The sequence below is a fragment of the Vipera ursinii genome (assembly GCF_947247035.1).
Source record: "Vipera ursinii genome assembly, chromosome: Z".
Taxonomy (NCBI): domain Eukaryota; kingdom Metazoa; phylum Chordata; class Lepidosauria; order Squamata; family Viperidae; genus Vipera; species Vipera ursinii.
This window is the reverse complement of record NC_139517.1, coordinates 7059266-7072970: the sequence shown is the minus strand read 5'-3', so window position 1 is coordinate 7072970 and position 13705 is coordinate 7059266. Positions and strand designations below refer to the sequence as shown.

The window sequence follows — 13705 nt, the reverse complement described above, 5'->3', positions numbered from 1 at the left end:
TCTCTCTCTCTCTCTCTCTCTCATTCAACCGTTGGGAGGGAGGGGGGGAAAGAGCGACGCTCTAGGCAACTCGGAAGTACAAACTCCGCGGACCCACCCTCTCTCTCTCTCTCTCTCATTCAACCGTTGGGAGGGAGGGGGGAAAGAGCGACGCTCTAGGCAACTCGGAAGTACAAAGTCCGCGGACCCACCCTCTCTCTCTCATTCAACCGTTGGGAGGGAGGGGGGAAAGAGCGACGCTCTAGGCAACTCGGAAGTACAAACTCCGCGGACCCACCCTCTCTCTCTCTCTCTCTCTCTCATTCAACCGTGGGGAGGGGAGAAAAAGGCTCCGGCTTTGACGTCACATCCGGAAAGACTTCCGCCGGCTTTTTTTCCCCCACCCCTCTCAGCCTCGAACGTGTGTGTGTGGGGAGGGGGAAGGGCGGTGCGGCCGCTCTACCCCGTCCTCTTCGCTGCCCCACGAGGCCTGGGAGCCGCTTCCGGCTCGAGCCCTCGCCGCCTTAACGGCTTCGGCGGGGGGCGGGGTGGGGGGTGTCGGGGCTCCCGAGGTGAATTTTACAAGCCGTGGGGAGAGCTTCTCCCTCAGTGCCTCCCGCTTTCCCCAACGCTCCCACACTCCCTCAACTCAAGACCCCCTCCCCGACGGCTTTCCCTGAAGGGGGCGGCAACGTGGGGGCGGAAGTGACGCCGTCCGTGGCCTGGCTGTGGGCGGAATCCCTTCCGGTTCCGGTCGGAGAGTCTGGAGGGAGAAAGCAGGAGGGGAGGGGGAGAGTCTGGTGGGGTCTCCCCCCTCTTCGTCGCGGCTCCGAAGCGGCCGCCATGGAGGTGAGGGACCGAGCCGTGGGGCGGTGGCGGGGGGAGGAGGAGGAGGAGGAGGAGGGGTGTTAACGGCTGTCCGCCGTGGGGCGGGAAGGCTGCCCTTTGTGGCTGCCGAGGAGAAGGGGCTCGGGCGTGGGGCTGGCATGGGGGGTGGGTGGGGCTGGGGCTGGCATAAAGGGAAGCCGAGGGGCGCCAGAGCCAAAAGGTGGGTTCTCCTCATGGGGGCCTCAGCTTGCTCTTCCCCAGCCTTTCCTGACCTTCCTCTCTGGGGATGCGGGACTACAACTCCAATCATCCTCAGCCGCCCCTCTGAGCCAGTCCGGCCAGGTGGGCTCCCGAAACGGATGGATTGGCAGATGCCGGGGGTGGGTGGGCTGGGTGGGGAGGTGGGGGTTTGGGGGAAAGTAAGGGTGGGAAAACGGGTTACGCTTTTTCCCATTCTCAGCCATCCAGGTCCCGGTTGTCCCAAAGGTGCTTTTTTTCTTTTTTTTTTCTTTTTCAGGAGGCAACTGGATTTCCTTGTTTTCCCTTCCTTTGAAGACGTTTCGCTTCTCATCCCAGAAGCTTCTTCGGCTTTGACTGGATATGGTGGGGAAGGGGAGGATTTATACTCCTTGCAGACAGCTGGTCGTTTGCATTCTTTCGGAGCAGGGGTCTTCAAACTTGGCCCTTTTATCACTTGTGGACTTCAACTCCCAGAATTCCTCAGCCAGGCATGCTGGCTGAGGAATTCTGGGAGTTGAAGTCCACAAGTGATGAAAGGGCCAAGTTTGAAGACCCCTGTTTCAGAGAGTCGTGGAGGCCACCTGGAGGTTTATCTGTGGGGGGTCAGGGTCACCCGAGTGGTACAAATGGGTGTGGAGCAGATTGCAGGGACCATTTGTACTTCAGTCTGAGATGCAGACAACACAGACTTCTCCGCAACAGCCGGTGCGCCTGTCTTCAGCCGTAATGGCACACGGGGCAAAAAAAACATTCTCCAGCCATGAAGGCTCCACGCACATTTGCACCACTCAGGTGACCCTGAGGACACATGTTAACCTCTAGGTGACTTCAGTGACTTTCTAAAAGAATGCAAATTACCAGCTGTCTGCAAGGAGTATAAATCCCACCATCCAGTCAGAGCTGAAGAAGCTTCTTCGATGAGAAGTGAAACATCTTCAAAGAAAAAAAAAGTCCAGTTGCCTCGTGAAAAAGCACCTTTGGGATAACTCTTGCCACTGCTTGTGTTCCCTTCATCGTATGAACATGTGTCCATCAAGGCCGTGTGGATCTGTATATTAATGTTCACTGTGTCTGACAAACTAGGACAGGTATGTCGAACTGCCGGCCCGCGGGCCGAATGCATCACGCTAAAACTGTGCCTACCCCATTGCCGGCAGTGGGGGAAAAGTTCTGATATGTCACGTGACGTCTCAAGTTTGACATGCCTGAACTAGAACATTAGGGTGATATGGAAGACAACAGCTGTCGCAGGTATGGGGAGCGCCTTGTTTGGCTCTGTTATAGCTTCTACCTGCCTGCTCCAGTTATCTCGGATTTTGAAGGCTAAAATATCAGGATGTGAAGGTAGTACATGTAGTCCTTGACTTATGACCACCATTGAGCCCAAAATTTATGTTTGCTAAGTGAGCTTTGCTCCATTTTATGACTTCCCTTGCCACATTGATTAAATGAATCACTGCACTTGTTAAATTACTAACATGGTTGTTAAGTGAATCTGGCTTTCCCATTGACATTGATTGTCAGAAGGACACAAAAGGGGAATCACATGATCCCGGGACACTGCAACCATCCTAAATACATGCCAGTTGCCAAGCATCTGAATTTCGATCACGTGAGCATGGGGATGCTGCAAAGGTCCTTAAATGTAAACATTGGTCATAAGTCACTTTTTTCCAGTGCTGTTTTAACTCTGAATGGTCACTAAACAAACTTGTAAGTCAAGGACTACCTGTATTAGTTCTGGGAGGGTAATGGCCTCCTTATTGGGGGTATAAAACATCAAAGGAGCATGGGTCAGAGCATGGCCAGAAAGTGCAAAAAGATAATGAGAGAAACAAAAAAAAATTATCCTGAAAAATGTGATGGGATCAGCATGACAAATTCTAGATGTAAACAAACACAGAATAAGAACAACATGTTCAGGAACCAAGCCTAGCTTAATCATACGCTATAGGAGAGAAGCCAGCCTATACATTATTATCGAAAGATAATAATTATAGACTGGGTATGTGAAATTTTAATTCCCTGTTAATAATGATCAAAGAGAAAGCCTTGGCGTTATTAAAATTCAGTCGTTTTCAGTTCTGGCCATTTTTTCCTCCTAAAGCAGGTGCGTCAAATTCACAATGTCATGTGACGTGTTGTGTCATATCGGGACTTTTTTTTTCCATTGCCAACAATGGGGTGGGTGCGGTTTCTCCATGACACATCCGGCCCATGGGCCAGCAGTTTGACACCCCTCTCCTAAAGCTATGTATATATTTTTTTTAGGCTACAATGCAATTAGGCTAGAAATTCCTATGGAGTTTTCTGACAATGGTTAAGAAGGAGTTCACTTTGGTGTCTGCAATCCTTTGGGATCTTTTACAGTCCTGCTGTAATATTGCTTCCAGGAAGATTGGGATGATTTAGATCAAACACTGGGTATTTTATGCATATGCTTTACAGTTTCCTGTTGGACAAGAGAAATTGGATGGATTTTGTTCATGGATCTTTTTGCTTCCTAGGTTAGGATGGATAGCACTCAACTCTGTGGGAAATCTCTGTGGTTTATGTTAATCCGCAGGAGTTCTTCCACACCAGGGGTGTCAAGGGCCGCATCAGCATTGCCATTGCCCTCAGGGGGCTGGGTGGGTATGGCCAGGGTGGGTGTGGCCTACTGGGTGGGTGTGGCTAGAGTGTGTATGGCCTGCTGAGTGGGCGTGGCCAGCTCTACATTGTTCGCATCAAGGGTGCCTATGGGGGCCTGGGCAGGAGTGGGACAGATCTGAGGGTCTCTGGCAGAAGGAGGGTCTCTGGGCCAGGGCCAAGGCAGTGGGGGCCATTTCCTCACTGTTTCCAGGATGGCTTCACGGGCCGCATGAAACCACTTTGCGGGCCTCATCCGGCCCCCGGGACATGTCTGTTCTACACAAGGGAGGGTTTCATTGTTTATTCTCCTTTAAGATATGGTAGACTTTTGTCATACATTTGTCCCAGAGCCTGCATGTCACCTTTTGCTGAGAGAGAGGAGTCATGAACCCCAGTGGTACCTGGGGCCCTTGCACATCTACGATCTCCAGTGAAGCTGTGCTGAAATGGGACATGTTACTGAAGCACAGTTCGTGTTCCTGTGGAACGGTATTTCTCAACCTTGGGAACCTGAAGATGTGCAAACTTCCATTTCTGGCTGACGTTCATACAGTTAGAAGCTGTCAAGGTTGAGAAACATGGCAATAGCACAGAGGTGGGAAATTACTTTTCCCACGGAACCCCGTGACAAACTGTCACCGTTGTGGAGGGCTGAACTAAAAGGACTGTGAAGGTTGCATAGGCCTGCACGCACATACATAAATTGGGAAGAAAAAAAATAAGTCACCTTCGAAATAAAACCAAGGCACGTGGTCCGGACAGGGACAGCCAAAGGGCTGGATGTGGCTCCCAGGTAAAACGCCCAGGTCTGCTCTACAGCGGTGGCGAACCTATGGCACGCATGCCACGGATGGCACGCAGAGCCCTCTCTGTGGGCACGCGCACCGTCACTCCAGTCCTAGGCCTTCCACTGGGTTTTATAAAACTTTGTCGCTTTAGGCCTCCTCTGCTGTGTGCAAAAAAAAAAAAGGATCAATCGATTCAATTTCAACTTCTTGTGGGGAAAAAAAAGATCTGGCAAAGTTGGAATTGATTGATTGAACTTTTTAGTCCCACCCAGTCTGCTGTTACCACCGCAGCCAAGCCCACCCAATGGGCCACACCCACCCAAATGGGCCACGCCCACCTGCCCCCCCCCCCGACCACACATAAGTGGATTTTGGGTTGCAGTTTGGGCACCCGGTCTCTCTAAAAGGTTTGCCATCGCTGCTCTAGAATATATGTGACCTCCATAATAAGTGGGGTTGCATTGCCGAGATAAGATAAATTGTCATTTATTTACGGTAATCGCTTGAAAACCGGGTGTTACCTCTTAACACGCCAGGAACGCCAGGTCTCAAAAGGCATCTGAACATTTGCTGGTTGCAAGATGGTTCGCAGTTAAAACACTTACCTGCTTCTGCCTCGACTGTGGTCGTTTCCCCCTTTCCCCCTCCCCTTTTTTTTTTTTAACCGCAGCGGATTTGAAACTTACTAACTGCAGGCTGATGGGCTGCTGTGTTTAGCTCCGGGTCTTTGAAGTAAAAGCAGACTCTTTTGAAAGAAGGAATATCTTGCAAGGGGATTATGTGCCAATGGCGTTTCCAAGGGCAGGTGTCATCCTGCTGCTGCCTTTTCGGAATCCGTAACAGGACCTGTCTCTGCTACTGGGTTTGGAAAAGCTGCTGGGGCTGCAGACGTGAGCAGTGGAAACGCCGTAGCAAGCTTCACGTACGCGCTTTCACCTCAACAACTGTTTTTGGGTTTTTGTTTTTTTCTTCTCCTCCCTTGGCTGTTGATCCTTTGCTTTGCATTTCTGGAATTTGTGCTTAATTGATGCTTCCCGCGGAAAGGAGCAAACGGCTGTACAGATGATACTTCTGTCCCCTACCTGCAGAAATTTTTTTTAAAGTCCTTCCTGGCCCAGCCAAACTTTCCAACACTGCGACATTGATTGCCCCAAGGCTTGTGATAAAGAGAAACACTTTGTGGCACGGCCTTTGTACGTAAAGCTGACCCAGCCAGGCTGTGAGTAGAGAATCTGTATTAACTCTGCTCTGGGATGTTTCATGACTTACCGTATTTTCCGGCGTATAAGATGACCCCCCAACTTTTGAGAAGATTTTCATGGGTTAAAAAGTCGTCTTGTACGCCGGAAAATACGGTACATTTTCCAAGCGATTCAAAGGCAGTTTTACAAAGGAGCATCTTCCGATGAAGATTCTCAAATCATCCAGGCAGAGATGTCAGAAGTGGCCTGAAGGCTGAATCGTGGCAGTTTGGGTCCCGTCGCAATGATTCAACTTTCAGAGTGTCATTTGGACATTCAGTTGTCAATGATCCTATGCCAGTCACTGGCTGTGTTCCCCATCATCATCATTGTTAAACAAGGTTTGTTGAATAGGTCAGTAGGCTCACCTGTCACGCTAAACCAGAGGGTTTGACTTCTAGAGCAGGGTTAGGCAACCTTGGCCCTTTTATAACTTGTGGACTTCAACACCCAGAATTCCTGAACCAGCCATGCTGACTCAGGAATTCTGGGAGTTGAAGTCCACAAGTCATAAAAGAGCCAAGGTTGCCTACGCCTGTAATCTCTAGACCAGGGGTCTTCAAACCTGGCCCTTGGATGACTTGTGGACTTCAACTCCCAGAATTCCTCAGCCAGCATGCCTGGCTGAGGAATTCTGGGAGTTGAAGTCCACAAGTCATCCAAGGGCCAGGTTTGAAGACCCCTGCTCTAGACCAAGACAGTTGGGCTCACGTTTTGCCAAAGCCATGCAAACCATAGTGTGGCTCAACCTCATGTCTGATTGTTGTCTTTGTCTCTTTGTGCAGTTTTGGCAACTTTAAGACTTGGGGGGGGGCGGACTTCAACTCCCAGAATTCTTCAGCCAGCATAGCTAGCTGTGGAATTCTGGGAGTTGAAGTCCGCAAGTTAATGTTTGCCAAGTTCGGAGCCCCCTGTCTTAGTGTACCAATTTACGCTTTTGTAAAAGTGGCTATGAAAAACCCTCCATGACAGTCTGACACACACACACCCTTGACAAAAAGATAGTGAATTCATTCTTGCGGGGGGGGGGCAGGAAACAGTTCTAAAACTGCAATAGGTTTCATAAACTCTAGCTATACAAATGTTGTGGCTTTATCACAGCCGCTTCTGTTGTGTTTCTGGTTTAAGATAAGGGAAGAGAAACTGATTGACGATGTTTTCCTTTCTCTCCTAAGTTCCCCGGGGGAAATGAGAATTACCTGGCTATCACAGGGACGACCCACCCTTTCCTGTCAGGGGCTGAGGTGAGACGGCAACCAGGCTGGTATTTTGCTTGCACGGAATGTGGGGGGGGGGACAGCGGGCGGCTCTGCTGCGTGATTGGACTTGGAGTCAATTGGACAATTTGTAGTTTTAAGGTATACAGCAAGATCACCTGGACGCCGAAGGCCGCTGATCTAAGTTGCAACGTTAGCTTATTTGCACATGCTAGAAGTTCAAAAGTCAGGCACTTTCAACCGGACGATTTTCAAACACGGGCTGCTTAGTGAAGCCCGTTTGCTTACAGATGATTGGATGCCTACGAATGTAACTTGCCACTGGGAAGAAGATCCTTCTATCTCATCTCCTCCCCCAGATTGATGTGCTAAAAATTTATTTTATTTTAATCCCATTTATATCCCGCCCTTCTCCGAAGACTCAGGGCGGCTTACAATTTAAGCACAAACCAATGTGCTTAGCAATAGCCTTCATTCTATGTATATGCCTGCTTATTAGGGCTTTCACACACACACATCCCAAGCGGCATTATTACAAAGTCAGCTTATTGCCCCCAACAATCTGGGTCCTCATTTTACCTACCTCGGAAGGATGGAAGGCTGAGTCAACCTTGAATGACTTGAATGGTCGTTTTATTAATCCACCTAAACATGGTTGCTGGTTTGGCCCAAGCTTACGAAGTCAAGCGCTCCTCAATTTCTTTCACCGTGCCCTTCATAATTTCATCTGCACGTATTTTCATCCAAAGCCCGAGAAAACCACTCCTTCCCTTTTCAACCCAGGTGCCAGGTTTAAATTTAGAAACCACACTTTCCTGATGCAAGGGGGAAGGAGACTTTTTTTTCTTCTTCTTCCCATTGACGTAACGAAAAATAAACTCGCAACAGAAGAGCACAGGTGACGTTTCCGTAGAGTTAAAAACTGTTGAAGTTTGGAAAAAAAAATTTTTTTTTTTGCCAAGCTGAAAGACCCTGGTGAGATGAAGGTGCAGTTGGGAAGCAGTGGCTGTGCTGTGGATGATGGGATTCCCCTTCTCTGCCCTTTGCTCAGAGCACAGTTCCTTTATTTGCTCAGGGTCCAGGCTGCTGCTGCTGTCGCTGCAATTTTTGGTTCATTGGTTCCTTGCTTCCCCCCCTGCTTTTGGGGTTTCTTCCTCTATCGGATTGGCTATCTTACAGCTTCAAGGGATGAAGTCATTTCAGGATTGGTGGATGCATGTTCCGCAGCTCGGCTTGGGAATGACTGATTTCCAAGAAGGGTGTTAAAAATGCACGTTTAAAAGATCGTCTCATCCTACCTTCCCAAGTCCTTGCGTCCGGAGCCATGTTTGTTTGTTTGTTTATTTATTATTGGGACTTATATGCCGCCCTATTTCCCGAAGGACTCAGGGCGGCTAACAACAATAAGTTTAAGTTTAAGTTTATTGAATTTATATACCTCCCTTTTCCCGAAGGACTCAGGGCGGTTTACAGGGCATTTAAAACAACCAGTACAAAAGTTAAAAACAATTTAAAAAACAGATTAAATCATCCCTGAAATTAAAAACCCCAGTTAAAAATTCTCAGCCTGGGCCGGAGAGCTCAAAGAGCCAGGTCTTCAGGTCCCGGCGAAATGAATGAAGGTCGGGGGCAGTCCTAAGCTCCACGGGCAGCTGGTTCCACAGGGCAGGCGCACCCACAGAGAAGGCCTTTCCCCTCGGTGTTATCCACCGGCAGTCTTTTACCGGCGGCACCCTGAGAAGACCCTCCCTGTGTGAGCGCACTGGACGAAGGGAACTTGATGCTGGCAGCAGGTGTTCCCTCAAATATCCCGGACCCAAGCCATTTAGGGCTTTATAGGTCATCACCAGCACCTTGAATCTCACCCGGAGGGCAACCAGAAGCCAATGCAGCTTGCGGAGTAGAGGTGTTACATGGGAGTATCGGGAAACCCCCATCACAACTCGCGCAGCCGCATTCTGCACCAGCTGAAGTCTCCGAGTGGTCCTCAAGGACCACAAATGTTAAAAAAGATTAAACTAAGCCCCAGTGATAAAATATTAAAAACATTTTTTTAAAAAAAACCTCTATCGTCAGTCCAGGTCAGCCTGATGGAAAAGAAATGTTTTGAGGTCGCGACGAAAGGACCGGAGATCCGGGGCCATCCGGAGCTCAAGGGGAAGTTGATTCCACAGGGCAGGCGCTCCCACAGAGAAGGCCCTCCCCCTGGGGGTCGCCAGCCGACATTGTCTAGCCGACGGCACCCTGACGAGGCCCTCCCTGTGTGAGCGCACCGGGCGATGGGAAGCCGTTCCTGGCAGCAGACGGTCCTGCAAATATCCCGGGCCTAAGCCTAAGTCTCAACTGGCTAAAAGGGCAAAGCTAGGAAAATCAGCTTTGCATATGTAGCTCTCTCGGTCCATGTAACAAAGACACGGGGGGGCGGGGAGCGGAAGAGTAACTTACAACCGATCCTTGCACTAATAAGCATTGCGGCATCCCCACAGTCAAATATCTCTGGAGATCCTGCAAGGGATAGAAATCCTTTTAATTCCCCAGCATTTAGTCGGAACTGAGGACGCTTCTTGGGTGAAAAGCGAAACGTCTTCAAGGAAAAAAAACACCCCACCCATCTTTTGAAAAAGCACCTCTGGGATCCCCGCAGAGAAATCGTCAGAATTTGGGGACTTGGCCACCGAGGCGTATTTATAATGCTCGTAACTGTCCCGGGATCATCTGATCACCATTTCAAATGTTCCCAGCTAGCTTCTGTCAAGCGAAATCAATGGGGGGGAATTGCTGGATTTGCTTTAACGACCATGTGATCCAGTTAACAGCCACAGTGGTTCACTTACCAACCTTGGCAAAAAAAAAAAAGTTGTAAAATCTCCCTGAATTGTCTTGCTTAGCAACAAAAATTCTGGACCCAATTGTCGTTAAGTGAAGGACTGCGTGTAATTCAGCTCCCACAAACAATTCCCACCAGTTGCACAGCAAGCAGGAATTTTCTCTGACAGACACTTCAAGCCTCCTACAGGACAATAATAATTCATCATAATATCTATGTATTAAATTTATGTGTTGCCTGTCTCACATCGAGCGACTCTGGGCGGATTGATAAGAATGAAACTTTTTAATCTATAATCTGGTTGTGGGGAAGTTGAGAGAAATATTTTGGAAGAATGTTGAATTCTTCCACAGCGTGTTGGACACCTGAGGAATTTATATTCATGTTGATGGACTTGGTATCACACTTGCTCAAATATTAGCATTTTTACCTGTTTCGTCAAGTCTTGCTAATATAAAGGTAAAGGTTCCCCCGCACATCCGTGCTAGTCGTTTCCAACTCTAGGGGCCGGTGCTCCTCTCCATTTCAAAGCCGAAGAGCCAGCGCTTGTCCGAGGACGTCTCCGTGGTCATGTGGCCGGCATGACTAGACGCCAAAGGCGCACGGAACGCTGTTACCTTCCCACCGTAGTGGTCCCTATTTTTCTACTTGCATTTTTTACATGCTTTCGAACTGCTAGGTTGGCAGAAGCTGGGACGAGTAACAGGCGCTCTGTTACGCGGCACTCGGGATTTGACCTGCCAAACTGCCGACCTTCTGATCGACAAGCTCAGCGTCCTAACCCACTGAGCCACCGCGTCCCCTTGCTAATATAGTACATCGCTAATAAGAGAGTAGAACAGGGGGTCTTCAAACTTGGCCCTTTTATGACTTGTGGACTTCAACTCCCAGAATTCCTCAGCCAGCGTGTCTGGCTGAGGAATTCTGGGAGTTGAAGTCTACAAGTCATAAAAGGGCCATGTTTGAAGACCCCTGGAGTAGAGGTTGGAGAAAGCATAGCCTACCGGTTGTAAGTAAATGACTAAAGATACAGGTAGTCCTTGACTTACGACCCAAAATTTCTGTGGCTTAAGTGAGACATTTTGCTCAGTGAGTCTTGCCCCGTTTTATGTCATTTCTTGCCACCGTTGTTAAGTGAATCACCACAGCCACACAGTTGTTAAGTGAATCTGGTTTCCCCATTGACTTTGCTTGTCAGAAGGTTGCAAAAGGGGATCGCATCACACACACACACACACACACACACACACACGGGGACACTGCAACCATCATCAGTCTTGAGTCACTGGGCAAGCATCTGAATTTTGATCCCGTGTCTATGGAAATGCTGCAACGGTTGTAAGTGTGAAAAACAGTCACTAGTGACTTTTCCCCCTAGTGCCATGGTCACTTTGAACGGTCACTAAATGAAGTGTCAGAGGGACGCGGTAGCTCAGTGGGTTAGGACGTTGAGCTTGTCGATCAGAAGGTCGGCAGTTTGGCAGGTCAAATCCCGAGTGCCGCGTAGCAGAGTGAGCGCCTGTTACTCGTCCCAGCTTCTGCCCACCTAGCAGTTCGAAAGCACGTAAAAATGCAAGTAGAAAAATAGGGACCACTACTGTGGGAAGATAACAGCGTTCCGTGCGCCTTTGGCGTCTAGTCATGCCGGCCACATGACCACGGAGACGTCCTCAGACAAACGCTGGCTCTTCGGCTTTGAAACGGAGATGAGCACCGGCCCCTAGAGTCGGAAACGACTAGCACGCATGTGCGGGGGAACCTTTACCTTTACTTTTTTAAATGAAGTGTCGTAAGTCAAGGACTTCCTGCAAACATAAGGAAGCATCTAGATATGTAGGAGGACCAATTGTCGTGGCCTGTCATATGATCGCCACGCAGGTCTAGAAGCGGGACGGATTCCTGTACAAGCATGTTAAATGTGCTTAAGAATGTTGGTTGCCCTTCAGCCGGAGCCAATCCTGAAATGAAGGACTCATGACTGCAGACAGGAGCCAATCTGGAAAGGAGGGAAGCCAAGACGGGCATATACGAGCACCAATGAAGCAGCTGGTTTTATGAGATGCCGGGCAGCAGCCTGGATTCTTAAAAGAGGAAATAGAATTTTTTTTTCTTTCTGAGTAAGAATCAGAAGGCATTTCACAACTGCTGCACTCGTTCTCCTCTCAGCCCAGCGTCTGTATCTTCCATTTCTGCATCCGCCTCTCCGGTAAATTTGTCCGGTAAATTTGCTTACGTGAAATTCCCTCAGGGCTTATTTTATTTTATTTTATTTTGCTGGTGGATTTAATTCATTGCCTCTGTGTCAAAAAAGTCGCTCGATACCCGGGCAAAGTAGATTTAATTCGGCTTAGCTTTCTTATCTTTGTTCACCACTCCGACTTAGAAAGGAAATGAGCCTGCTGAGAAGATTCTGCACATGTTGGGTTATAAATAGTGCTAGAAAAGTTACAGTCCTTGAATAAAAAAACCTAAGTGAACCAGACTCACCCAGAGCCTTGGCATATGAGACCTGCTGAGAAGTTTGTGTTGGCTTGTTTATTTCGACTTTATAACCTATCAACCGTAAGGACATTCTGGTTGTCTTCTTAGTGGCAAATTACAGGCAGACATTATATAATAACATTGGCCGGGGGTGGGGTTTCTTTACAATAGCATCCAGCCCTTGGCTTTCGGCAACCTTCTGTAAGTCAGGGCTCTTCAACCTTTTCACCCATTGTACCTCTTTTAGGATATGGCAGCATCCGAGTACCACCAGTCACCTTGCAAGGTGTCAAAAACCTGATGACCAAAAAAAAAAAGGAAAAAAGTGATGAAGTACAGGTAGTCCTCGACTTACAACAGTTCGCTTAGTGACTGTTCGAAGTTACAATGGCACTGAAAACGTGTCCCCCCCAAGCCACAGCCGAGCAAGACACCTGCCTGCCCACCCGGCGGCGCTCTTCCTCCTGTCTGAGGTTTTCATTGCTGTGAGCATTTCTGTTGAGGATTGGCAGTGGGGGTGGCATAGGGGGGGTGTTTGGTTTTTATTCCCCCCCCCTCTGCTGGGTGGTTGCAGCAGGTTTTGGTCACTTCGCATGACCCTGAGACACTGTGACCGTCATAAATATGAATCGGTTGCCAAGCATCTGAATGTAAATCACAAGACCCTGGAGATGCTGCAACATTCCAGCTGATCGGCGCTTCTTCTGGGCTCAGAAGCGCCAGGATCAGTGCCGAGCTCCAGCTGGAGCCTGGCACTGTTCCTGGCGCTTCCGCTAAGCCCTGATAGCCCTGCAGCTCCAGTCGTCTCTCGCTCAGGCTTGTGCGGTGCTGCCCCCAGTTCAGCTCATTCCCCTCCCCCGCTACCACTTTTCTAGGATGGTTGCGTACCACCTGGCAGGTGCCAATGTACCACAGGTGGTACCCGTACCACTGGTTGAAAAGCCCTGCTCTAAGTCTTAATAGCAAGGGCAAACCCGTTTCTCCCAATTGAAGGAAAAGCCCAAAGACCCCCTTCCCCTAAAAATTTAGCATCTGTTAAGGAATTCCTATTTTAGCTTTGCAGACATTTTGCAATATGCTGCTAGAATTTAAGGGGTAATGGTCAGGAAAACCTTCAGGAATGCTCGCTCCAATGACACCCCAAATGTAGTTATGGAATAAGGTAATTGGATAGAAATGGAGAATCCATGGGTAGCAAATGCTGGAAATTTTGTAAATGCTGATTATTATTGTGGCCCTGAAAAAGTGATTTGCGGCTGTTGCAGTATCCTTCTAGTCACATGATCAAAATTGCATTGCTTGGCAACCAACACGTATTTACGATGGTTGCAGTGTCACATGATCACCATTTGCAAACACACCCACACACACACCCCAGGCTACTTTTGACAATGGGGGAAGTCAAATGCATTTAATGATGGTGCGATTTGCTTAACAAGATAGGTCACAAAATTGGGTGTGATTCACTTAAAA

The 13705-nt window shown here is 48.8% G+C and overlaps 1 protein-coding gene across 2 annotated transcripts in view; it reads left to right on the top strand.

Annotated features, from left to right (window-relative positions):
* Positions 1–729: 729 nt before the first annotated feature.
* Positions 730–13705, top strand: part of TOX4 (TOX high mobility group box family member 4) — a 33780-nt gene continuing 20804 nt past the window's right edge. The window contains exons 1-2 of one of the 2 annotated variants that reach the window (XM_083377679.1): positions 730–828; positions 6883–6951. In XM_083377679.1, the coding sequence (XP_083233805.1) occupies positions 823–828; positions 6883–6951 (75 nt within the window). In that variant the 5' untranslated portion in view covers positions 730–822. Of the gene's footprint in view, positions 829–5947; positions 6049–6882; positions 6952–13705 lie in introns of those variants that run through there. The other variant, XM_083377680.1, reaches the window with a different exon arrangement.